Below are 26,817 nucleotides of genomic sequence, written 5' to 3'. Positions count from 1 at the left end.
GGTGGTCTGTCAGTGCCTTTTACCTAATTTTTCAGTTGTCTATAAAACTTTTTTGGGTCATCATTAAATTGCTTATTTTGTACTTTTCCTTTATGTCTGTCCACGTATCTTCTTAGTTTTTCCGCCTGTGCTGAAATCTTTAGTTTATTACTTGCGATAGTGCATGATAGATCCTGAACTGTTCTAATACTGCACATTGCTTTTATCACATCTATTTTTCTAAGTATTTTTGTTGATCTGTTCCCTTTTCTATACTCTTCTAATAGTAACACTTCTTGCCTTAGTTGCCTTATAGTTTTCTCTTTTCAATACTTCCATGATGGTATTCGATTTCTCCCCTTTCTCTCCTTCACTACCCTGTGTTCTTGTGGTAGAATTTTATCTGTTATTAATTTAGCTGCACAGTAATATGCCCTGTTTACTTCTGTTATATCGCATGAATCTCTATGGACAGTCCTAATTACTGTGTTCGTTTTATCAAACTTCTGAGTTTTTGGGTTTTATTGACCTTTTGCAGTCTATTTCCTTCATTGATCTTAATATGTCTATCTAGCTCTATTAAGTCAAGCAATTCTTCTCTTAGCTCAGTTTCTTCTAGACTGAGGGCACATTTTTGTTGTCCATTTCCTGTGGGCATTCTATAGAAAGTTCTATTACATCTTTCTGTGGCACATTCTCTTCAATTTCATCCTGGGCCATCCGTTGTTCTGCCATGTGAGAACTCCCTGGCCTATCACTCCTCAACATCAACTTTGTCAGAGTTTCTGCAGTTTCCTGTTCCTTCTCTTGCTGTCCAGCTTCAAGTGGATGTTTATACTAATTTTGGGTGACACCTGACCAATTGCTTCCCATTCCACTGGTTTCCCCTTAATTTGGAGTGCCATTGATCTGTCCTGTTATAGTGCTTTGTGAATTAGATTGTCTACACTGAATCCTTCACTTTGGAGGTACTTCATGACCTCAGTTTCTATTTCTTTAACTCCTCCGTTACTGATCTCCTTTTCTGCTTTTCCTCTTTGTCTTCTTATTTTTTTTATTGTAAAGTTTTCCATGTCTGGATTCCTTTGCCTGTATTTCTCTTCAAATATCTTTAGTGCTGCTCTATTTATATTGATTAGTTTTGCTTTCTCCTTTGTATAGCTGTTACACCATATTAAATCTCTTTTTCTTTCCCATGTCCATATTTCTTCTTCAGATGTCTCCTGATCTTCCTGTTTCTCCTTACTTTGGGGACTTGCTCCATCATGCTGTGATGTAACCTGTGTTAGACCTTCTACATCAAATCCTTCACTTCACAGGCACTCCATAACTTCAACTTCTATTTTTTAACTACTACTTTACTAATCTTCTTTTCTACATTCCCTCTTTGTGATGTTATTTTTTAATGTGAAATTTTCCATGTCTGAATACCTTTGCCCATATTTCTCTTCGAATATCTTTGGGGTTGCCTTCTTTATGTTGATTAGTTTGGCTTTCACCTTTGCATAAATATTGCACTATATCAAATCTCTCTTTCATTCCCATGTCCATATTTCTTCCTGCAAGACTGCATGATGGAAAAAAAGCATCTCTAGGGATTTTGCATTTTGTGCTAATGGATTGGAGTTTCGGATTGAGTGATATTTATGAAGCTGGAAATTGATGGTGTGACGATGAATGTTGTTAATGCATATGCTCTGCAAGCTGGGTGTGTGATGGATGAGAAAGAAAAATTTTATAGCGAGTTAGATGAAGTGGTGTGAGCGTACCCAAGGGTGAGAGACTGGTGTTTGGTGAAGAGAACACAGAGGATGAGGAAGTGATGGGTAGGTATGGTGTTAAGGAAAGGAATGCAGATGGTCAGATGGTAGTGGATTTTGCGAAAAGGATAGACATGGCTGTGGTGAATACATATTTTAAGAAGGGGAAGGAGCACAGGGTGACATACAAGAGTGGAGGAGACGCACACAGGTGGGTTATATCCTATGCAGGAGGGCCAGTCTGAAGGAGATTGGAGACTGTAAAGTGGTGACCGGGGAAAGTGTAGTTGGGCAGCACAGGATGATGGTCTGTCGGATGATGTTGGCGATCAAAAAGAAAAGGAGGAGAGTGACAGCAGCACCAAGCATCAAATGGTGGAAGTTGAAAAAGGATAACTGTAAGGTGGAGTCCAGGGAAGACTTAAAACAGGCGCTGGGTGACAGTGAAGAACTACCAGATAGCCGGGCAGCCGTAGCAGAGGTGGTAAGGGAGACAGCTAGAAAGATGCTTAGTGTGACATCTGGGCAGAGGAAGAAGGTCAAGGAGACCTGGTGGTGGAATGAGGAAGTACAACAGAGTATACAAAGAAAGAGGTTGGCAAAGAAGAGGTGGGATTGTCATAGAGATGAAGAAAGTAGACATGAGTACAAGGAGATGAGGCGTATGGTGAAGAGAGAGGTGGTGAAGGCTAAGGATAAGACGTGTGGTGAGTTGTATGAAAGGTTGGACACTAAGGAGGGAGAAAAGGGCCTGATTGGCTAGACAGAGGGACCGAGCTGGGAAAGATGTGCAGCAGGCTAGGGTGATAAAGGATAATGAGGGAAACGTACTCACAAGCGAGGAGAGTGTATTAAGCAGATGGAAAGAGTACTTTGAGGGGCTGATGAATGAAGAGAATGAGAGAGAGAAGGGTGGATGATGTGGGGATAGTGAGTCAGGAAGTGCAATGGATTAGCAAGGAGGAAGTAAGGACAGCTATGAAGAGGATGAAGAATGGAAAGGCTGTTGGTCCAGATGACATACCTGTGGAAGGATGGGGGTATTTAGGAGTGATGACAGTGTTTTTTTAACCAGATTGTTTAACAGAATCTTGGAAAGTGAGAGGATACCTGAGGAGTTGAGAAGAAGTGTATTGGTACCAATTTTTAAGAATAAGGGTGATGTGCAGAGCTGTAGTAACTACAGATGGATAAAATTGATCAGCCACAGCATGAAGTTATGGGAAAGAGTAGTGGAAGCTAGGTTAAGAAGGGAGGTGATGATTAGTCAGCCGCAGTATGATTCCATGCCAGTAAAGAGCACTACAGATGTGATGTTTGCTCTGAGGGTGTTGATGGAGAAGTACAGAGAAGATCAGGAGTTGCATTGTGTCCTTGTGGACTTAGAGAAAGCATATGATAGGGTACCTAGAGAGGGGTTGTGGTATTGTATGAGGAAGTCTGGAGGAGCAAAGAAGTATGTATGTAAGTGGTAAAGGATATGTACGAGGGCAGTGTGACAATGTTGAGGTCTGCTGTAGGAGTGACGGATGCGTTCAAGGTGGAGGTGGGATTACATTAAAGAACATCTCTGAGCCCTTTCTTATTTGCAGTGGTGATGGACAGGTTGAAAGATGAGATCAGACAGAAGTCCCCGTGGACTATGATGTTTGCGGATGACATTGTGATTTGTAATGAGAGTAGGGAACAGGTAGAAGAGACCCTGGAGAGGTGGAGATATGCCTTAGAGAGGAGAGGAATGAAGGTCAGCAGGACTAAGAATATATATGTGTGAATGAGAGGGAGGACAGAGGAATGGTGAGGATGCAGGCAGTAGAGTTGACAAAGGTGGATGAGTTTAAATACTTGGGATCAACAGTTCAGAATAATGGTGAGTGTGGAAGAGAGGTGAAGAAGAGAGTGCAGGCAGGGTGGAGTGGGTGGAGAAGAGTGTCAGGATCGCTTTGACTGGTACCATTAAGAGTGAGGGGGAAGGTCTATAAGATGGTAGTGAGACAAGCTATGTTATATGGGATGAAGACGGTGGCACTGACAAAAAGACAGGAGTCAGAGCTGAAGGTGGCAGAGTTAAAGATGTTAAGATTTGCAGTGGGTATGATGAGGATGGACAGGATTAGAAATGAGTATATTAGAGGGTTAGCTTAGGTTGGATGGTTTGGAAACAAAGCCAGAGAGGTGAGATTGCGTTGGTTTGGACATGTGCTGAGGAGGGATGCTGCATATATTTGAAGAGGATGCTAAGGATTGAGCTGCCAGGTAAAGGAAAAGAGGAAGGCCTAAGATAAGGTTTATGGATGTGGTGAGAGAGGACATGCAGGTGGTTGGTGTGACAGAGCAAGATGCAGAGGACAGGAAGAAATGGAAACAGATGATCTGCTGTGGCGACCCCTAACGGGAGCAGTCGAAAGAAAAAGAAGACAATAAATTCATTATATTTAACAAACCCGTTTATTCTTTTGTTGCTGTGGTTACACAGATCTTGAGATGACATTCTCAGGTTTAAAATACTACCCTGGCAACCTCTACAAACATAACATCCTTCTTAAAATAGAAGGCTATACAATATACCCAACCCCCTGCACTCAGGAAGAAGCTTACTTTGTACAGTATAGCACTGCTGTATGTGTTATGAGCTCTAATGTATACCTCTGCCCAAATAAATTTAAATAAAGCATCTTTTTTTGTGAAGTATTGTAATATACTAGTACAACTGGTAAACCAAGCTTGGTTTATGTAACTGCATTGTCAGATTGCTAGATTATGTAATATGTAATCTTCGAATCTGGATGTGATTCACGATCTGAGCTGCTTTATGTAATTAATCTGCATGCTCCTGGTTTGGAGTTGAGTATGTACAAGGCACATGTCCTGCATGCATGGACCTATCAGCTACTTACAGGAAGTTTAAGGTGGAGTAGCTTGGTGGAGACACTGAAAAACAGAAGCAAAAGCAAAGCACCCTGTGGTGCATTAGGCTTCTCTTTGTAGCAATAACAGTTATAAACAAAGGACAACATGGCCTAGGTAAGTCAGGAGATCGACTTCATAAGATCGAGAAACCGTTTGATGGAATCTGAGAAGATCAGATCTCAGAATGTCAAACTGGCTTCTCCTCTGGAAGCTGGCATCATGAATGTGTTTTTTGCAGGGTGGGGTGGGGGTCTTCCCTATTATATATACTAACTTCATTACTGCTCCACATTTGGAAAACGGCAATCACCTGACCCCAAAAATACCAGCTTCCAGAGTAGGGGCTGGTTCGATGTTCCAAGATTCAATCTTCTCGGATTCAGTCATAAGGGTCTTTTGACCATATGAAGTAGACTCAAGTCAGGAGCTGCACTGCTGCCAGGAACACTCTGACGAGCTGTTTTGTCATAATAATGGCATTATGGTGGCTGACTTGTAAGATCTATGCTTCACAGTTCCAGGGATAGTAACTGCCTTTGTGGAGCTCACATGTTCTCTCCATGTCTGTGAGTTTTCTCTGAGTACTTCACTATCCTCACATCTCCTAAGAACATACTGACTGACTGATTAATTGCATTAAAAATTGTCTAAGTATTTTTTGTTTACCCTCACCCTCATGGCATAAATCATAACTGAAAATGGTCTACAGACCAGACCACTTACAAGTTAAGAAGTAATGTATAGACAGAGAGAGAGAGAGATATGGTTGCAGCCAGCTCCAGTCAAGATGCTTTTACTTGTTTTGAACTGAGAGTGGGATATCTGCAGCACAGGAGAATGCTATAGCTGGTGTACAGCAACAGTAAGGCATAATTTTATTATGACTTCTTATAGTACGCATAGTGCTTTCCATGTGTTTATTTGCTGTACTTTACTAAACTGCAAAAATCTATGGATGTTCATCGTGTTACATTGCTGCATTCATTACACTTGGGTTATCTGCCATCAGGCAGTCCCGCAGTCGGCCAGAGTTCCAAAGTCTTGGTCCAGCGTCAGTTGCTTCTTCCCTGACGTCAGAGTGCCAGGGGTATATAAGATGCAGCCGATGCCATTTTCTTCAGTCTTTCTTGCTGCGCGGTGCCCGAAGCAGAAGCAGTTCGCAAGTGCCGGTCGGGCGACTCCTGAGATTTTCAATTCGAATTTCAGAACCGAAGTCTTCTATAAAGCTAAGTACCCTGTTGGGGAAACTTTTTCTTGCCTCAGACCGATGTCAGTAAAAGTTAATAATTGTATTTCTTGTGGGAAGCAAATACCTCATAAGGATTTTCATTCTTACTGTATTCCATGCCTAGGCCCAGACCACGACGTCACTGGTTGTCGGTTTTGTGCTAGGTTTAACAAGCGCACGATTAAACGTCGGTTTGATTTTGCCCGACATTATTTTGGCAGAAAATTCAATTATGCCATGCCGTTGGAACAACCGACGACCAGGATACACAAAAAGCGCAAAGACAAGGACAGGCATCCGAGGCCCAAACCTGACGACGAGGCCTCTTCTAGGCCAGTCACCGGTTCTCCGGTTTTCAGCGAGGCACTTTTGCAGCCCCTTACGACCGCTGCTTTAGAACCACAGGCTGCCTCCGACTCCCACATGGAGATGGCTGGGCCTCTGGATACTCAAGATTTAGGCCCTACCGAGACTATACCTTCAGCGGGATCCGGAGCAGCTGAACAGCCCTCAGCTGCAGAGGGTGTATTCAGACCTACTGTACTAACCATCAAATCCTATGCTAAGTCTAAAACCCCTTTAAAAATAAAGACGCAAATACAGCATTCACCAGGACAGGCCCCATGCCTAAGAAACAGATGCTCAAAATGGCCGAAGACTTAATTACTCTGATCAGGGGTTCCCATCCCCCTCCTGATAAAAGGTCTAGACAGGATGCAGACTATGACTCATCTGACCAGGTTTCCATTTCCTCGGATTCCTCAGCAGATCAAGGATACTGTTTACCCCCATATGAGGATTCTGATGCTGAAGAATCAATCCCTTCAGCCTCTCCTCCAGAGGACTACTCTTTTGGGGAAATTTTACATACTATGAGGGAGCATTTCCACTGGGAGGGCCAGGATTACTCAGAATCCAAGAAAAGGCTCCGAGAGTTCCTTTTATTGCCTCAACACAGACCCCTTGCTATTCCGCCAGTGTTAGACATTGTGGATGATGTGTACTCTGAATCTAGTTTAAATCCTGATTCTTTACCTCCAGCTCCAGTCAAAGCAGACAGATACTACAGAGTCCCTGACTCTCACAAATTTCTGTACAAAAGCCCTGTTGCTGACCCAGAAACTATTTCCCAGGGTCCCAAAGGGGTTAAGGTCTCTACAGCTAAAAATCCGGGATTCTAGAGCATTAGGCAGATGGGGAAAGAAAGTATACACTTCTGCAACTTTAGCAATGAGAGCCTTAAATTGCCAGTTTCACATGCTGAAATATCAGCAATACTTAATGTCTCAGTTAAAACAAAAAATGCTTCCAAATTCAGATCTTCCTGACTATAAGGAAATGCAGGATTTATTGCATGCAGCAGAACAAGTGGGCAAACATACTTTGCAATGTGGATTTGATTCATTAGAGGCCTCCTGTAGAGCAGCAGTTACAGGATCTGTCATTCGTAGGCATACTTGGTTAAAAGAACAAAGTTTTCCTGATCATGTTAAAGCTAAATTATTGGATGCACCTTTGCAGCAGGATGTTTTATTTGGAGTAAAGGCAGAAGAGATGTTAAAGAAAGTGGAGGATAAGGCAAAATCTATGCAAACGGTGAAGGATTTCTTACAGGTTCAGCCCCTCGTTTTAGCAGAAATTGGCCAACAAAAAATTAGTCCTTTCCAACTACAGACAGACCTCAGAGGGGCAGATACAGACATCCAAGAGGCAGTGGTCAGCCACAAGGTTCTTACAAGCCTCGACAATGGGGTACATCAACCCAGAAAGGAGGGGAAGACAGGCCACAACCTTATAGGAAACAGTCCCAATGACTTCCCCCTCCAGCTGCCAAGCACTTCTCTCTTGGCATCTCCCTTGGGAAGAAAACTAGCACTTTTTGCACACAATTGGCATATGATCACCCAAGACAAATGGGTTCTAAATATTGTATCTCAAGGTTACAGGTACCACTTTCACACTTTGCCAAGGCTAAAAGGAATGCCAAACCTTCCACCAAATCAATGGGCAGAGGCTCAAAAACAAATTACAGCACTCATGGACATGAGAGCTATTCAAAAGGTACCAACACAGGAGCAAGGACAAGGATTTTACTCAAGACTCTTTCTGGTCCCCCAAAAGGACAAAGCCTGGAGGCCCATTCTGGATCTTTGTTCTCTAAATACTTACCTGGATGTTCCCAAATTCAAATTGTTGACACTACAGCAGCTACTTCCCATGTTGGGCAAGAAGGCTTGGCTTGTAACATTGGACCTAAAGGAGGCATACCTACATGTCCCAATCAGACAAAATTGCAGAAGATACCTCAGATTTGTAGCAGGTTCAACGCATTACCAATTCTCTGCACTGCCCTTTGGCTTATCTACTGTGCCCAGGGTTTTCACAAAATGCCTGGCACCAATAATTGCTTTTTGCAGACAAAAGGGTATTCAAATATACCCATACTTGGATGACTGCCTTATTCAAGCAGAAAGCAAGCACATTCTTCTGCAGCATCTGACATTTGTAAAAAGTTTGCTAATTTGCCTAGGGTACACAGTAAACGAAAAGAAGTCAAAACTAGTGCCCTCACAAGAGATAATATTCCTGGGTGCCAGCTTAAATACAATGGCCCAGATGGCTTATCTCATGCCAGACAAACAACGACAACTGACTCAGTACTTTCAATTGATGGCAACAAAAACCCAACTCCCTGCAAGAAAAATTCTGCAGGCCTTGGGATTCATGGCATCTTGCATACTACTAATTCCATATGCCAGACTGCATATGAGAAAGTTACAATGGTATCTGAAAAGTGTATGGACTCAGCACAGCCACAGTTTGGAAGCAATGATACAACTCATCCTCTACCTTCAACAGGAGTTTCAATGGTGGGCACAGGCATGTCACCTCAACAAGGGACAGCCTTTTACCTTACCCACAGCCAGGCAGACAGTAACAACAGATGCATCGGATTACGCCTGGGGAGCACACATGGCAGGACAATGTATCCAGGGCAAGTGGACCACAGACCAAATGCATCTCCACATCAATCAAAAAGAGATGCTAGCTGTACAAAATGCCCTGACAGTTTTCAAGGACCTTCTACAGCCAGGGCAATTGCTATTAAAGATGGACAACACCACAGTAATGTGGTACATAAACAAGCAAGGGGGCACACATTCCTACCCCCTATGCAGACAAGCAATGACTTTGTGGAATACAGCAGTGACCTATCAAGTTCATCTGTAAGCACAATTCCTGCCAGGAAAGAAAAATGCACTGGCAGACGACTTAACCAGAAACATCATGGATCCTCACGAGTGGAAATTAAATCCACAAGTATTCAGTATGATAACTCAGAAATGGGGGAGCCCAGACATAGATCTCTTTGCCTCCCCTCTGAACTACCAACTACAAAAATTCTGCACAAGGACTTACCACACACAAGCATGGAAAATGGACGCTCTATCATTCACTTGGAAAACACTAAAAGTCAATGCCTTCCCACCACTGCCTCTCCTTGCAAAGGTACTCCTAAAAGCCAGACTAGAGAGGCCACAAATGATCCTCATTGCTCCGGACTGGCCACGCCAGCACTGGTATCCAATATTAAGGAACATGGCTAAAGGCCCAGCATGGATTTTACCTCAAATACCTCATCTTCTGACTCAGCAAAACAATCAGATCCTGCACAGCCAGCTCAAAACCTTAAATCTGGCTGCATGGCAGATTACGTAATCAAACAGTCAACACCCCTCTCTAAAGCTGTTATGGATGTCATTTTGGAGGCCAGGTGGCCCAGCACCAGGAAATCTTATTCAGAAAAATGGAAAAGATTCTGCACCTGGAACCAGGTTCAAGGCCTTGACCCTCTTGTCCCAAATATTCCTCAGATATTACAATACTTAACTTAGATGCTGGACAAAGGCCTTTCCTTTTCATCTGTTAAGATCCACGCCTCAGCCATTTCAGCTCATTACAACACGGATCCTCCTATTTTTTCACACCCATTACTAAAGCAATACCTCAGAGGGGCTAAAAACATAAGACCGCCCCGGAGAGCACCAACACCAACTTGGGACCTCAACTTTGTTTTGGAAAAACTTACTCTACCACCTTTTGAGCCAGCCATTTCAGCAGAATTTAAATTTTTGTCATGGAAAACTACTCTGCTGATGGCAATAACTTCAGCACGAAGAGTCTCAGAGTTACAGGCACTAATGGCAGTGGAACCTTTCATCATTTTTCATCAAAACCGGGTTTCCTTAAGAACAAACCTTACCTTTATGCCAAAGGTGGTATCCAGTGTGGCTCTTAACCAAACCATTCACTTGCCCACTTTTTATCCAAATCCCCAGAATAAAGGGGAGAGGCTTCTTCATTCATTGGACATACACAGGCAGTTACGTTTCTTCTTGGACAAAATAAAAGCTCTCAGAAAAACTGAGCAACTGTTTGTATCATATGCTGCAGGATCATAGGGAAAGGCTATTTCAAAACAGACCATTTCAAAGTGGATAGGACACTGTATCCGTTTCTGCTACACACAACATGGAAAAACTGTGCCTAGTAACATTAGGCCTCATTCTACCAGGTCGACAGCCACCTCAGCAGCCTTTCTTAGAGGAGTACCAACCAAGGATATTTTGGAATCTGCAACTTGGAGTTCAGTGCACACCTTTACCAAACATTACCACTTACCTCTATACTCCAAATCCAGAGCTGGCTTTGCCACCGCAGTTCTGCAGGGCCTCATAGCCACTCCTAATCCTATATAGACCCAGCCACCCAACCTCAGCTTTGGGATTCAACCCAAGTGTAATGACTACAGCATACAGTTTTGTACCTACCATAAATGTAGTTGTTCGAGTGTATACACTGCTGCAGTCCAGGTTACCCTCCCTCCAACCCCACTTTCTTAGCTGGGACTTATCTATACCTCGCTACCCTTTACAACCTATGTGGTGTATTTGCTTGTAGCTAAAGGTACTATTTCATATTTTACATGTATGTGTTATTAGCAATATGTATTGCCTACCTATTTGGGGGCACCTGACATCTGGGGCAAGAAAAACTGTACTTTCCAGGGTTAAGCATAAGGCAAAAAGTATAGGAACTTGTGCCTGGCACTTTAACATTAGGATGCCGACTAACGTCTTTATTATACGTGGTTAGTAAGCACAATGTATAAATATTTTATATCTACAGGACTTGTATATATAATTCATGAGATATATATTCTATCCTTTTCATTATACTTGTAACATATAATGTTCTCACTCTAACTCAAAGCAAGAAGAAGAAAGGTGCTCTAGATGTTCTGTCATTCCTGCATTGTTGTTATCTCGCTGGGATGAAAAAAGTTAAATATCTTCAACCTTTGCACTTCTAACCAGTGTTTTGGTAAATGACATCTACTGCTGTCTCGTGTTTTTTTGAATCTGCTATCTTCAGGTTCTGCCTAAGTCGACACTCCTTCCTTTAAAAAACAGTTGCCAAGGTTATTAAAAAGAGGTTTTGCAATTGCATGGGGTTTCTGTGCAATGACCACTGAAAGGTGTCAACCTTGGTTCTCCTTAGTGTGCTTTGAAGGGGCAGGAGGGGACTCCCAAATAAAGGGAATTGGTGGCCATTGTTTGATATGAATGATGACTTTCTAAGGACTCCAACTGTATCTTGGGGTTCCTGGAAACACTACTTCGGAGCCTGAAAATGTAGAAAAGAAACAGAAATGTGTCTTAACAGAGTCCAAATCAGCCCAGTGGATGACCAACAGGGGCGTTTTGCATTTCTGTCCATACTAGAGTACACCACTGATCATAAACATGTTAAGAATGATGTGATATGTTGCATGAAATAATAATTGTTTCCCAAACACACAGTATTTTTCTGTTCACTTGCAATTATATGTTAGGGTCCTCATAATCTTTACTTTTGAGGACCCTAAGTCAGCCATGAACATGCACTGGAAAATAATTTGTATTTGTTGACTTGCCGTCTACTATTCTTTGTTGCTGAGTATATCACATCATAATGTTATCATTCAAATATCGTGAGTAACTGGTAGTTTATTTTTGAATTTACATTTTATATTAATAACTAGACTAGAAACAGTGGTGACATTGCACAGTAACTTCACTGTGGGCAGTATCCATAAGTTTAATGGTGACACCAGATCCTATTTATCTGTCGTGAATCCTTTAAGAATTATATTTTTGAATGCTTCCAGTCATAGAGAATGAGTAAGGATAAAAACAATCCACCTGTTACGATGCTCAAGCTAAAACAGATATCGGACACTTGGAGAAGTAAACCAACTGCTTTAGTAAATTAAAAACCTTAATCCATAGGCATAAAATCCAATTTCAAATATGTTTAAAACTCAGTTAAGCACTTTTGTTCCACTAATTACAATCAGGAACGTCATCAAAACTGTCTTACTATAGTCCCATTCTCTCAATAAATACAAGACATGAATTACAGAATTAAATCATGATTCTCAAAAGGCCAAAAAATTGCTTTGTAATAACATGCACACCTCTTGTCCATTTTCTGCCAGTATTCAGGTTTAGCACAGTGATACAGATATCAGAATGGTGGAAATGCAGAGGCAGTTATAGAGGTAAGTATTCAGCAATGTCTTTCACCTCAGCACTACCAGGCTATAATTCATACCACACCTTTCGTCCCGTAAACCTGGACCGAAGCACTAAAGGCGGTGGTGTCTCCATATTTATAAAGGATATGCACACCTCCAGACTAGTAGCCCAACATAACACATCAGAGATACTTCAGGTACAACTAGCATTGGGTAAAATTGCAATCCAGGTTGTAGCCTGCTATAGATCCCCCACCATGTCCCAAGACTCCCACTCCACATTCCTAAATACACTGGAAAATATTAGGGTACAACCCAATACCCTTATACTGGGAGACTTTAACTACCCCTCCATTAAGTGGGAAAATTACTCATGTACCAACACACTTGCACAACGTTTTCTGGAATTCATTAATTCCAATGCCCTGGACCAACTCATTCTTACCCCATCAGGGGTAGAAACATCCTTGACCTGGTCATTACTAACATGGGCAACTGTTGCTCTACACCAGTAATCTACTCCTCCCTGGTCAGATCTGACCACAAGCTAATCACCATGGATATCCACATCCCACTCGCCCCCTCTCAAAGAAAACCACCATAAAAAACTTCTCCAAAGCCAATTTTGGACTTCTAAAAACAGAGGTGGCTAACTTCACGACACCCATGCAAATGGAAGATAGGTGCATAACTGAATCATACACCAATGCACTGTATGAGCACATACACAAGTGCATGGAATGGGCCATACCAAACAGAACCAAGACGCTCTCCTCCAAAAAAAGGAAGCCAATCTGGTGGTTCCCCCACCATAAACAAACTCTACAACAGAAGGAAAAAACTGTTGCAGAAAAGGGTGAAGTCCCAAGACTGGAAAAACTCCCTTGTCAGCCTCAGCAAAAAACTGAGATCCATCATCATCATCCTCTAAAGTTAGCTACAAAAACAAAATTGCCATAGATTCTAAAGACAACTACAAGGCATTCTATAGTTATATCAAAAATCTACATGGCAATACTCAGATCTGCTCTGAGTTGCAGCACAATGGCAGTACATATACAGAACCAACTGATATTGCCAATATGTTGGCCGACAGGTTCAGTGCGAACTTTACCCTCCTTTCACCCCCTAAAGAGCCTATAATAATACCTGAGAAATGCCAAGTCCCTATTATCATGGCTACACAGGTAAAAAACGCACTGTCCAAAGCCAAGAATACAGCTTCCATGGGACCTGATATTATCCCTGGCTGTGTTCTACATGAACTACAAAGTGAACTGGCACCACACCTGAGTACCCTGTTCAATCACAGCCTCATTTCAGGCTTTGTTTCTACCAAACGGCACACTGCTATGGTCATCCCACTTCACAAAGGGAGAGCGATTACAGACCCTGGGAACTACCGCCCCATTAGCCTGATGAGTCTATGAAGCACATCATCATGGACCATATAAATAAGGACATAGGGAATCTCCAAACTCTGGACCTCATGCAGTTTGGGTTTGTGAAATGTAGATCATGCCTGCTCAACATGATAGACTTCTTTGCGTCTCCTACCTAGATCTTACCAAGGCCTTCTACACCATACCTTACTCAGGAATCATAGATAGACTCACTAAACTAGGCATAAACCCCTATGTCATAAGATGGGTTGCCAACTGGCTCACTGATAGAACCCACACTGTGAAAGTAGCGGACTCCAAATCTGACTACTGACCAGTTACAAGTGGTGTCCCACAGGGATCGGTCCTAGATCCTCTCCTGTGTGACATCTACTTCTCTAAAGTTCAAGCCAACACAAAGGGACTCTGGCTGACCAAGTTCACAGATGATTGCAAACTGGGAGCCATTATTGATTCTCCAACTGATGTAGACATTCTACAGAAAGGCCTCACTGACACTAGTGACTGGTGTCAGAACCATGGCCTTAAGCTCAATGCCAAAAAGTGGATTGTCATTCCTATTGGGAAAAATTTGGTGCCCATGAACTACTACATAGGCGGTAGTCCACTAATCACCAAAAGTGTGATAAGAGACCTGGGGACAAAGGCTGACAGCAACCTCTCCTTTGATAATGACATTGTCACTGTAGTCAGAAAGTCCTTCTATGTGGCACATCTCATTACAAAAGGTTTCTTATCCAGGAAGAAAGAGGTCATAATCCCTCTCGACTCATCCCTCATTAGACCTGTTATAGAATACAATGCCTCATTTGGTATGTACCTCACTAGACACCTACAACAACTGGAAAGGCCACAAAATACCTCACTAAGAGGATCTTGGGTCTTAGACACATGCCGTATATGGACGGACTCAAAAAACTCCAGCTATACTCTGTCTCTTATTGCCTACTTAGAGGCGATCTCTGCTTGACCTGCAAAGCCATGTCTGACCCACAGCTGCTAGATATGCTACACCTAAAGAAATCCCAATCCCTCCATGCCACACGCTCCAGTCACCTAAACCTCATTACCACATTAAGCAGAACATGCTGGAGGGACATGTTCCTAACCCAGAGACTTCCAATACTCTGGAACAAACTTCCCATTCATGTCAAGCAGAGCACTTCACTGGCCCTCTTTAAGAAAAATCTTGACGAGTGGATGGGCAATAGGAAGTTCATCCCAGGGATCACTTCAGTGGCCTTGCTTGACAGGGGCACGGGGAACTAACTCTGGATGGCATGATGCCAGGGAATCTTCTTGGGCTAGGCTTATTTAGGCTTCAGGGCCATTAGCCTAGTACACACCTATGAACCACTGATAGGGTACAAAGCAATTGTTAGGCCTTAACATTGGACTGGTGCACATGGATGGATGTTTGTAAATTCATAGGTTAGTACTCGGCTAACTGCCCTTGTGGGACATTTTAAGCCTAACCAAATACCCCATTTGTGAATCAAACTCTGCACCTTGTATATGTAAGGAAAACACCTTAACAATTATGCCATCTACTAGCAGTGAAACATGTAAATGATTACCTAGTAAGCTATCTCTACATATAAGCTTACATTTCACAGTTCTGGACTTTTACCAAGCCATCTCTTAATGTTACATATATTAGTATACTTTTCTTAAAGGCTCCATGAAGTATCTGATTGTTTTCATTGGTTAAATGTTCAGTCATGGAAATAAGAAATTATGAGAGAGAAAATTAGCATGCAGTGGTCTGCTGGACAAAGCTGAGACTGAAGGAAAACATGACATACTGATAGCACATACATCACTTCAACATATTTCATTTACTATAGCAGAAAATAATTATTCTTTACATTAAGTTTAATTAAAGCACGCACTGTATTTATTAATAAAAGTGGACAATCAGCATTTCTTTTATATTACAATTAGAATATGTTTTCACAAACTACTTTTTCAGAATATTAAACTACTTTAATTCATGTGAAATTGAGTTCTATATGCACTAATACATTTACGATAAGAACCTTGTGGTATTAATCCTGACAAGTGTACTTTATTTTGAACAGATAGTAGAAGCAGTGTCCAGGATGAAGGACCAAACAGTCCTTGTCATTGCACATCGACTGAAGACCATAGAGAAAGCCAACAAAATCATTGTGATTGAAAATGGATCTGTGATTGAAGAAGGAACACACATTGATTTAATGAAGAACCAAAGTCGTTACTATCGAATGATTCAGAAAATATTTGGTCAAAGTGGGATTCAAAAAAATGTCTGTTAGAAAAAATGGAGGAATTGTATAGACTGTTCTGCTACTATTTTTAAATTATGCTGACTGTAGAAGGTATTGACAATGAAACTGTATGCTAATTTATTTAGACATTGACTTACAGTACATTAAGACATTGACTTACAGGGACAATAGCTAAGCAGCAGTGAGTGCATTAAAGTGATTTTGATGCAGAAATTTATGAAGATGGAGAAGTGTGCATCATAACAATTTACTTATAATTTTCTGATACCCACTTACCCTGTTCATGGTTGTAGAGAAGTCAGAGCGTATCCTGGCAACCAGTGGGAATAAGGCAGAAAAACAAATCCTGGTTAAGGGACACACAATCATACATTGTGCACAAACCTACAGATAGTTTAAGGAGTCACCATTTCACAAATATGCATGTCTTTTGGATATGGGAGGAGACCAGAGCATGTGAGGCCTCTAAAAAGTGAGCCAAAAAATTGACAGAAAAGTAGATTGCTGTAGTGAGAAAAATTATTCAAAGTCAAGTGTGCCGTCTTTACTGGAGAGTTTTTCCTTTCCCCACTGCTGTGGGACTGTGGAGTTAGCATATGTGATTGGGGGATGGTGGGGATGGCCCCTGCAGGAACTCTTATTTATGTAATTGTGGGTGGGTTTTAGGGGAGTTATGTTCCTGATCAGCAGTGATTGGGAAATGCTTTTGAAAACACTCATAGCTCAAGTTTTCATTTAATTAGCAATTAAAATACTGTACAAGAAAAAGAAACAATGTGAAATATAAGAAAACATATCCATTAAATTAGAGAGACTCATAAAATATGATGCTCATTTGGAATGTGCAGCTAGGGGCAGGGCTATTTCATAAACATAGTGTGCAGCTGCGTAAATGAATTTTGTGCACAGTGCTTATTATGACACCTGTCATTCCCACATTTCGTATGTATGATGATATTAATGACAGGTGACATCCAAATGAATGGAAATATATTTGAAGTGGTCAACAGAACACAGAGTACACTGCTGTTTTCTATGCCCTCAGATGACTGAATTGTTGTGTGCTTGATAGTGGAGCCACACACAGCGGGGAACGCCTGGGTAAGGTATGCTTTTATATTACATACCATACCCAGATGCTGTTCCCACTTCCCTGCTCCAGTGTGGTTTGATGTCATGTTACACAGTGATTCAAAAATAATGCCCATTCATTAATTATGACAGTTGACTTGGGTCATTGCCATAATATGTTAATGAGTGGATCTAGTGAACTTCCATTGGTGGGAGCTGAGCAGTATCCATCAGTATCACTGTGTGGGGGTAGGGACAGTATAGTTTTGGTAGCAAGTTTGCCTGCACCAAAGAGATTCTATTGCCAGCATGGGTTTTCCTACCATACAAAGCAGTGTTTTTTTAACTGTCATAATGTTGCTACTTAGCTCTATATGCTAGGTATTCAACAGGTATGGGGAATCAACATGGTCAGATGCACCTCACCAACTGTAGGTATTTGGTTCTGGTCCCATAACTTATGTAATGTGGACCAGCCTGTATTCAGGTGGTATATTGGCTCTGAATCATGTGTGATCTTGGGAATCATTTGCTTGTGTGTTCAGTGCACAAAGCACTGTGGCTACACACTGGACAATCTACAAGGTTTTATGTCTTTGTGTCACATTCTTTATAAATCATGTTGGATTTTGATACTGCATACCAACCCTGCTTCATGAGGTATGATGTTCATGAATTCCACCCTCTGAAAAGAAAGACAGTAGCAGATATTGGTAGTTGATGAAAGAAGAAGAAAATAGAGGCATTGCTGATAGTCAGTGTGTTAAACACCATAAGGTCATATTAATCACAAACAGAGGACAGTGCACACAAGAGTAACATGAAGATTAAATTATAAAGGAAGAGCAAGAGAGTGGTTGCAGTACAGTAACTGAGAGAGGCTACTTGTAGGGAAAAAACAGTTAAAAGAACTGACAGAAATAAGGTGATGACAGCAGGTTACAAATTATTATGGTTAGGAAGAACAACTGTAAGTTTTGCATAAGTATATAAATAAAGCAAGAAGAGGTAATATAAAAGAAATACAGGAACGAGAGATTCAAGACAAATCAATAAGTAATATGAAAACAGCATTAACTTCACTATACACTGTCTTACTGGCAAGTCAACAAGACATTTTGGAAATGATTGAACACAGTTAAAAGAGAAGGCAGTAATAAGAATAGCTGAGAAATTATGTTGAATAGTTACAAATCTAAAAGAAAATCGGTAGACAAGAAAGTATACAAATAAACATCTTGGAAGTGAAGGCATGAATTAGTAGAATGACTAACTTGAATTTACAACAAAAGAGTTGAAGATGTGTATAGGTATATACATGTGTGGCCATATTACCAGGAGGTTTACTGTTACAGATGATTTTTTTTCTGTACTAGCATTGTAAGTGCCCCTAACAATATGAATCATAAAAAAATGAAAAACTACAAAAGTAGAAATATCTGACATCACAATAAGTTAGGCAACTCTTGCTACAAAATAGGGTGGTTATTGATAACTACATGAGACATAATGTAATAATCTATATGACATAGGACCTGCAACAAATAAAACATGCAGAACAAAAAAAAAGATATCCCACGGTTGTTGCCTATAAATATGCAAACTCTATTGCCGAAATAATAATAAATATGAAACATATGTCAAAAATAGTGTAAACCTACTATGCAGTATGCAGTACCACGGTCTATCCTTTTGTGGTGCAGTGGTTCTTGGTACAGTGCTTGTCCTCACCATCTTCCTATTGATGGTTTTGTGCTGTGGGTGCATTGCCCCCACTGGAACTGTTTAACCTGTGCTGTGCTTAAGGTTTGCTAGTGGAGTTGATGGATTCATGTTATGTAATAGAAGCCACAGTAAATGAAGACACTGCAGTCAAATTCAAAAAGCTGAAATACAAACAGAATAAATTAGATGAAAAAGATGTGTTTTGCGGGGTGGGGTACGTCCCCTTGATTATATGTGCTAATGCAACACTTTCTTAGCTATGCTAAAAGAGCAGATGCCTCATTTGTAGAAACACTGATATTAGCACTGCAATTGTGGTGCTCTGCTACAGTAACACCAAATATATAAAAATAAATCACAGAAATAAACATAGTATAGTAATAAAAACAGTGACCATAAAATCAAAATTATACACCATAGCAAAAACCACAAAAAGTTGCAAACAAAGATTTATTTGACAAAGCAGGATCTCTTCAATTCTGACTCAATAAAATAGAGCAGAATAGAACAGTATGTATAAAAACTGCTGCTGATTACTTCTAGGAAGTTCTAGAGGTCATGGCATGACTTGAGTCACAGATAAAACACTTTATAAAGTATAGTGACCGTCATTCATAGTAGACATTGATGGTAACAGGGCACTGAAAGGCTATCATCTGGTCAGACCACCATGATAAGATCCAATTGATGTTTCACTCATCCCTGAGGTGTGGATGAACCTCTCACCAGGTAGTAGCTGATGCTGTGACTCACCAGAAAGTACAGTCAGAACAACGTTTCACATTTTACATATTTACATAGGTATTCCACCACAAAAATTTGTTTTTACATTTCTCATTATATTTAGTGTAGATAGGAGCTACTATATCAAGACAACTATTTGAGTGTAAATAGTCAGAGACACAGGCAGCAGCTTTAGCAACGGGATCCATTGTAAGAGGATTATAGCAGAATTTATTTAGCTCATCAAGTAACTGAAGAAGATTTGCTTTTGAGAAGGGGAAATACCACCAGTTTTAAAAGGTCAATTATTTATAGTCAAATTTAACAAGGCAGGGTGATACATATACAGTGGTGCAAGGAGTGGCCATATTTGTGAGGACTACATCAAGGAAATCAGGGCCCCTAGTAAGATGCTTAGTTATATAAAAGAGAGTCCGCATTTATAATGTCAAGGAGATGGTGGGCATGCTGGCCATTGACAGTGTAGGTCAGCCAGTTTATTGATTGAAGTCCCTCAGAAGAAAGGTGTTAAGTTTCATGGAGATTTCAGCTCAGATTAATGCGTTAACATCACTATCATATATAGAAGAGGACATACAGGGTATTCTACAAACAGTATGAAGTAGTAATTAGCCTTGTTTATGGTGATTTGGACATCTTTGAGTTCAAATGTGGTGTCTTGAGGAACTTATTGTGAGGTGATGATAACCTTGACAAATATTAATACTCCCCCAGAAATGCTGTAGGCCTGAAGATATGATAAACTCTATACTTATGAATAAAGGAAGTGCAAGTGCATCCTGGAAGAAAGCTGTGGCGGCTATAATACCGAAACATCACAATGACCCATAGGGCCCAGCTTCATTAAGACACATTTCAGTGTTTAAAGCATGGTTATAAAGCATTTATGTCTATATTAGCTTAAAGGATGGCAAAGGTGTTGCCATAATAGATAGATACAGCTAAAAGTGGTTTTGTGGAGGTGAAGCACAGATTTAACAACATTAATAGAACGATGATGATCTGTTAGGAAGCAGAGTGTAAGAAAATGCCACTGTTGTTGGTGGGTCTTGCTGCAGAGAAAGCATTTGACAGAGGGAGCTGTTTTTTTTTTTTTGAGTAGAGCAATAGAAGTATTTGCATTCCCTATTATGGTAGTAAGGTTAATTAGCAGGATAAATGATCAATTGTGTCTGAACAGAGGAAACAGGCAGGTGCATACCCTTTCCGCTTTGTTAGTTGCATTATATTTAGAACCATTGGCACAGAAAATAAGGAGCTCAGAAATTCAAGGATATAATTAGTATGGTAATCAAGAGAAGATGGCTTTATTTGCAAACAACATTTTGTACCTGATAAAATCAGAAAAGGACATCTCAGTGTTGTGGAACATTTTGAGACAGTTTCAAGTCTTTTCAGGATATAAAATTAATGAAGATAAAGCAAATGCTATGATGTAAACTATGTATCCACACATTAATTGATTCAGCAATACCAACATTTATGGGACATGATAAATGATGTATTTAGCAGTACGCATTAAAAAGGATTCTGCTATGGCAGGTAAAGATATGTGGGAAAGACTAAAAAGAAAATACAAAAACTGAGAAACTGGGAGCTGTTTTTTATGTTTACGGATGGCAAGATGGAATTAGTGAAAATATTTTAGTCCCTTTAGTTTTATATACAGGTCAGACATATTTCCTTAATAGAACAAGGTGGTTTAGGATTACCTGATTTGAAGGGAAATTGTAGAGCTACACAGTTAAGACTCATATACATAACACAATCAGAAAGCTATAATTCAAAGTGGGAAAAAATGGCGATGAAGCAGGGGGGGGAATTCAAGAAAGAAAGTGAGTGGGAATCTGCATGCAGATCCTTAAGGAGAATAACAACAACCACATAGAATATCATATTCATAAAGTAGCAGAAAGTATTCTAAGAATTAAGCCAACATGAGAATGAAGAAAGGAGATTTTACTGTTAGGAAAAACTGCAATTAGGGGTACAGAGAATAGATAAGAGGGGCTGGAATTTATTGAGAAAACTGGCAAATATGGGCCAATGTTCTGGAAGCAAATAACTAGAGAGGAAAAGGTAACAGAATGGGAAGAGGCCAAGAAGACACTTGGACTGCAAGCTAGCCTCTGCCTTCCCTGTCAGGGATTGATATCAGAGTATAGGCAAAGAGAAAGAGATACATGCATCCTAAGTGAAAGACCTGCTCTGGTAGAGATTTTATTTTAATCTAGAGCAGATGTTGCTGTTAAAAAAGCATAATTAATAGGGCATATAAAATATAAAATATTGCATGATAATTATAAGAATCAACAAAGGAAGTTAGAAAAGTTTGGGAAGAGTGAATGGATCAGCAATTCAAAAGGAAACAATGGGAGGGCATACGTATGACTCTGAAATATGCAGCAAAGTCTACAAAATTTAGGATTTTTGCTTGGAAGGGTTTGCATAATGTTTGCATTGGTATTTTTATAGCCCAGACAGACTCCAAAGAATTTTTCTTCAGGTAGATGACAAATGTTGGAGTTGTGATGAGGAAGAAAGAGTTAATTGGGAACATATGCTTTGGAAGTGTAATGAGTTGTCAGACTTTAAAAATTCCCTACATGGTACTCTGTCAGAAATCTTGGGTGAGCAAATACTGACAAAATGATTTTTTGAGCTGGGATACATAATCTGAATTGCCTTGACATAGTAAGGCCTTGTTAGATTTTATTCTGGTGGCTCTCAAAAAACAAAACAATTACTACAAGTGGAAATCAAAGTATAAACCAGCTGAATTTAAAATACTGAATACTGTAACATAGATAAAAGAATTGGAAGTGGGATGTTTAGAAAAAGGGTAGGAGTAAATTACATAGAAAAAATGGAAATTATGGGAATAATACATGCAGAATAATGTTTTGGGTGAGGTTTGAGTGAAGGCATGAACCAAGTAATTTATGTAATTTTGGACTGATGACAATTATACAAAATAATATATGTGATGTATAACATTTGTAACTAGGAACATGTTAATGTGGTTTGTTTTCTTTTATGTAAATGTATATATGTCCTAAGTGATAGTTCAATAAAGGTGTTAAAAAAATAGAAAAAAGAGGAAGTGCTTTCAATGCACTGAAACGATGCCTCTGTTACTTTACAGATATGAAAGTGCTGAAGTTGCAGGAGAGCCTGAAGTGTGGGCATTTGTTTTTGTTAAAAATCTTGGCATTGAGTAGAGACATATTACAGCACTATGGGAACAACAAAGACTTTAATAAGAATGCAAAACCCATGATAAGAGAGATGTAAGCCATTTCCGGCAAAGCACAAAGACTCGTCACTGATCTCTTTCCAAGTAGAGACATACAGCATCCCCCTAGAATGACACCAGCAACACAGACAACTATTACAACCAATTATCTTGACATCATTCGGGGTGATGGCAAAAATACCACTGAAGACCAGTGCCTTTCCTGCCTCAGACACTTGCTTAGCAAGCACAGTCATATCCATCTGCATATTGCTCCGGGTACAGCCCCTAAGATCATTCACAGACCCCAGTTCATAATCATTATCAGGTCATAATCATGTTTTTCAATATGGAGGTATCCAAGAGCCCTTGTCATATCCTGAATCCTGACTCCAGAAAGACAGCTGCCAGACTAGTTTTATTCAGTCTGGTGAAGGTGGTGCCCATATGTTTGAAAAGTGTCACTGATTGCTAAAACCATTACCATTGTTAGATGTAGTCTCGATAGTCATAAGGGCTTGGAATTTTCACCCTTGTGACTCTCAGAGATATGTGTACTGCCTGTAAGTGTAAAGGGTGAAAGCGAGTGTGTTGCCGCTGCTGTATGAAGTAATGCCTGAGTTTCTTAGTCTTTAGTCTAGAAGACCAAGGCAGTGTTCTCCTAATAACCTTAGCAATGGGTGGTTTAGTGGAAGCACTCTGTGGTGTGTGTGTGTGTGTGTGTGTGTGTGTGTGTGTGTGTGTGTGTGTGTGTGTGTGTTTTGTGCTTACCAAATGTTCTATGGTGAAAAGAAGCCTCCAACTTAAGTAAATACTTACACCTCTCACATAGCAAATCATTGTGAGCCAGCAATAAAGAGATTTTGGTAGGCATAAGGTGGTTACGACACTACCTGAAAATACTTAGTGGTATCAGCCTGGCAACAGAAGGGCAAAACTGATTGAAATTCCATATTAGTTAGTGCAGATGAAGGGATGGAACAGAACAGAATATGTTGATATCAGTATCAGAGCTGTATCAGAACAGGATAGGTTAGACTTGGGGATTCACCTCTTCAAGGAGACCAGTCACAAGTGGGGTCCCTAAGGGATAGGTTCTTGGACTGCTCCTTTTTGGCATTTATTTCTCTGAAGTCAAGGCCATTGTCGATTGTCTCTGGCTGACTAAATTTACAGATGATTGCAAATTAGGAGTTGCCATTGAATCCCACACTGACACAAATGTTCTCCTGTAATGGCTGACACAGACAAACAACTGGTGTCAGAGCCATGGACTAAAACCAAATGCCAAGAAATGCATAGTAGTATATTTTGTGAAGTCATCTATCCCTGGTAATTATCATGTTGACAACACACCCCTAAGATTTGACCAAGTAGTCAGGGACTTAGGGACACACATAGACAGTAATCTAGCCTTTGACTATCACATGTCTACAGTAGTAAGGAAATCATTCTATGTTGTGCAGCTTATAAACAAAGGTATGGCATTAAGTCCAAGGAAGTCATTGTTCCACTGTATTTGGCATTCATCAGACCTATCTTTGACTACAATGCCCCCTTTGGTATGTACCTAACCAGGCATATCCAACAATTGGAACATCCACAAAGGTTCCTCACTAAGAGAATACAAGGCATAAGTAAAATGTTTTATGCAGACCACCTCAAAGCCCTATCTTTGTATTCTGTCTCCAACAAGCTTTTGAGGGAAGATCTATGCCTGGCATACAGAGCATTGTCAGACCCCATTCTGATGGGCCTTCTGCATATCCACAAAAGAAACAGTACCAGAATTACCCATTCTAAAAACTTAAACCTTGCCTGTGATATAAATAGGACCTGTTGGACGGACAGGTATGTATCCTAGAGATTACCCCCTCTCTGGAATAGGCTCCCCATCCATGTGAAGCAGAGTTCCTCCCTAACCCATTTCAAGTGCAACTTGAACAGTTGGATGTGGAATAGGAAATGTATCCCTGATTTGGCACCTATGTCTGTAACGGACACAGGAAAACTGTAAATGATTCATCTCATAGGCCCCTGCTTGTAAATATTTAATCTCCCAAGCCCTTCTAATACTTATCAGGTGTATCAGAACTTGTCAGATATTTGGATGCATGGCTAGGCTTAAAAAGGCCCCTGTGGTCGTTAGCCTAGTAAATGCCTATGAACTTGTGAACCTAATAACTTGCACTTGGTATAAGATAAAAGAGACTAAACTGACTGGACTGGAAAAGGACAACTATAGTGGATATGTCAAAAGAATAACATATTATGAGCTGTGATAACTATTGTAATGACAAGTACAAAAAAATGCAAAAAGTGACAGAAATATGTAGAATCAATGAGGTAATTAGTAACAAATAACACATCTAAATAAATATTTTTTACCCAGCAGACTAATGTGGTCTCTACCTAATTAGTAAAAACAATGAGCAATGGACAGTTTAACCCAATGGATCTGGGTGCAGTAACTGTAATAGCCGCAGATAATCTAAATAAGTAGTTTTGAGTGTAGTAACTTTAAAGCAGATAGGTTCAGTGCAGTATCAGTACAGCAGTCAGCCAAGTAAAAAAGTGTATCACATACTCTGTACTCTGTGGTGCAGTACTGTAGGGCACTAGCTTTAAATGCCCTAACTCTACAGCAATCAGTAACAAGTAGAAATGGATCAACACTAATGATCAAAAAGGACAGTCAGTAACTAACATAAGTTAGTTTTTTATTTATTTACCTGATATTAGAATATCACTAACAGGCAACAGTAGTAAGAAATGGCATCAAAACAACAAGGCACAATATTGACATTTTAATTTAACCTAATGCCACTAGTCAGCAAAGCAAAAGTAATCAACGGACCATTACCAACAAAGTGAAATAGTGCAATATATTTACATTCAATAACAATAGTCAGCAAAACAAAAGTGTTAATTTCAGCAATGTGTCCACAAGAAGTACAGTCAGTAAGTTGATAAGCTAAATAAAGACAATGATTACACTATATGACATATGATAGTATTAAAATCAGTCACAGTAATACAACTAGGTTGTGTCAAAGAAAAGTAGCGAGTATTAAAATCAATCACAGTAATACAACTAGGTTGTGTCAAAGAAAAGTACCTTAGCTAAGACAGGTTAGAGGGGCAACTGCTCTTGGTGCAAAATGCTGGTAGGTGTGATCAGCGAAACCTGATCTCTTTTTAATGCAATACCAGCTTTTAAAATTCAGTATTGCATTTGTGGTCAAACCTGATCACTGTAGCACTCAATGTGCGGTCTAAACTGTAGCAACTCCTTGCTGTAGTTTAAAAGTAAAGAAAACAATTTTTTTAAACTGAAACTGTGCTCCATGGAGGCAAGATATTTTTGAATTTAAAACATGAGCATGTAGTGCTCCATGCAGCCAGGGTATAAACTATAGCAACTGTTTGCTACATCTGTAGCAAGCTGTTTGCTACAGTTTAAAGTAAGATTTTTTTTAAATATGATATGTTGAAAGAGGGTTGTGGACAAGGCATAGAAATTAGTCCTGAATGGATGGGGCAGGAGGGAGGATATCATTTATTTATTTTACATTTGTTGACCGGGCTAGTCTAACTGGATATATGTCCATTTTCAGTAGAGGCCCGGGGAGATAAGCTCCAAGACATAAACAATCACATACAAATACAACATCAAATAGCAAATAGTATAAAAAAATTATATACAACAGTCACATATGCAGTACAGCAAACAGGTTGGCACAGGATATTCAGTGAGGGCAAGAATCATAACAATGCAATTCACAGGTACAAAACATTATACAGGTAGAGTCAATAGTAAAAAAGGAATTTAATTTATAGTGATATTAATAAAGGTTTACTTAAAAAATAAGTATCCGCAGAGCATAGAAATAATGTAAACTAGACAGAGAT

The 26,817-nt window shown here is 40.1% G+C and overlaps 1 protein-coding gene across 1 annotated transcript in view; it reads left to right on the top strand.

Annotated features, from left to right (window-relative positions):
• Positions 1–20,663, top strand: part of LOC122810570 — a 945,872-nt gene extending 925,209 nt beyond the window's left edge. Inside the window, exon 29 of the mRNA XM_044082150.1 lies at positions 15,942–20,663. Coding sequence (XP_043938085.1) covers positions 15,942–16,157 — 216 coding nt within the window. The 3' untranslated portion in view covers positions 16,158–20,663. The remainder of the gene's footprint in view (positions 1–15,941) is intronic.
• The last annotated feature ends 6,154 nt before the right edge of the window (positions 20,664–26,817 follow it).

Source organism: Protopterus annectens, chromosome 9.part0 (assembly GCF_019279795.1).
Source record: "Protopterus annectens isolate FY-2018-M chromosome 9.part0, PAN1.0, whole genome shotgun sequence".
NCBI lineage: Eukaryota > Metazoa > Chordata > Ceratodontiformes > Protopteridae > Protopterus > Protopterus annectens.
Note: the sequence above shows the minus strand (reverse complement) of the source record. Positions and strands in the feature narration are given on the sequence as shown.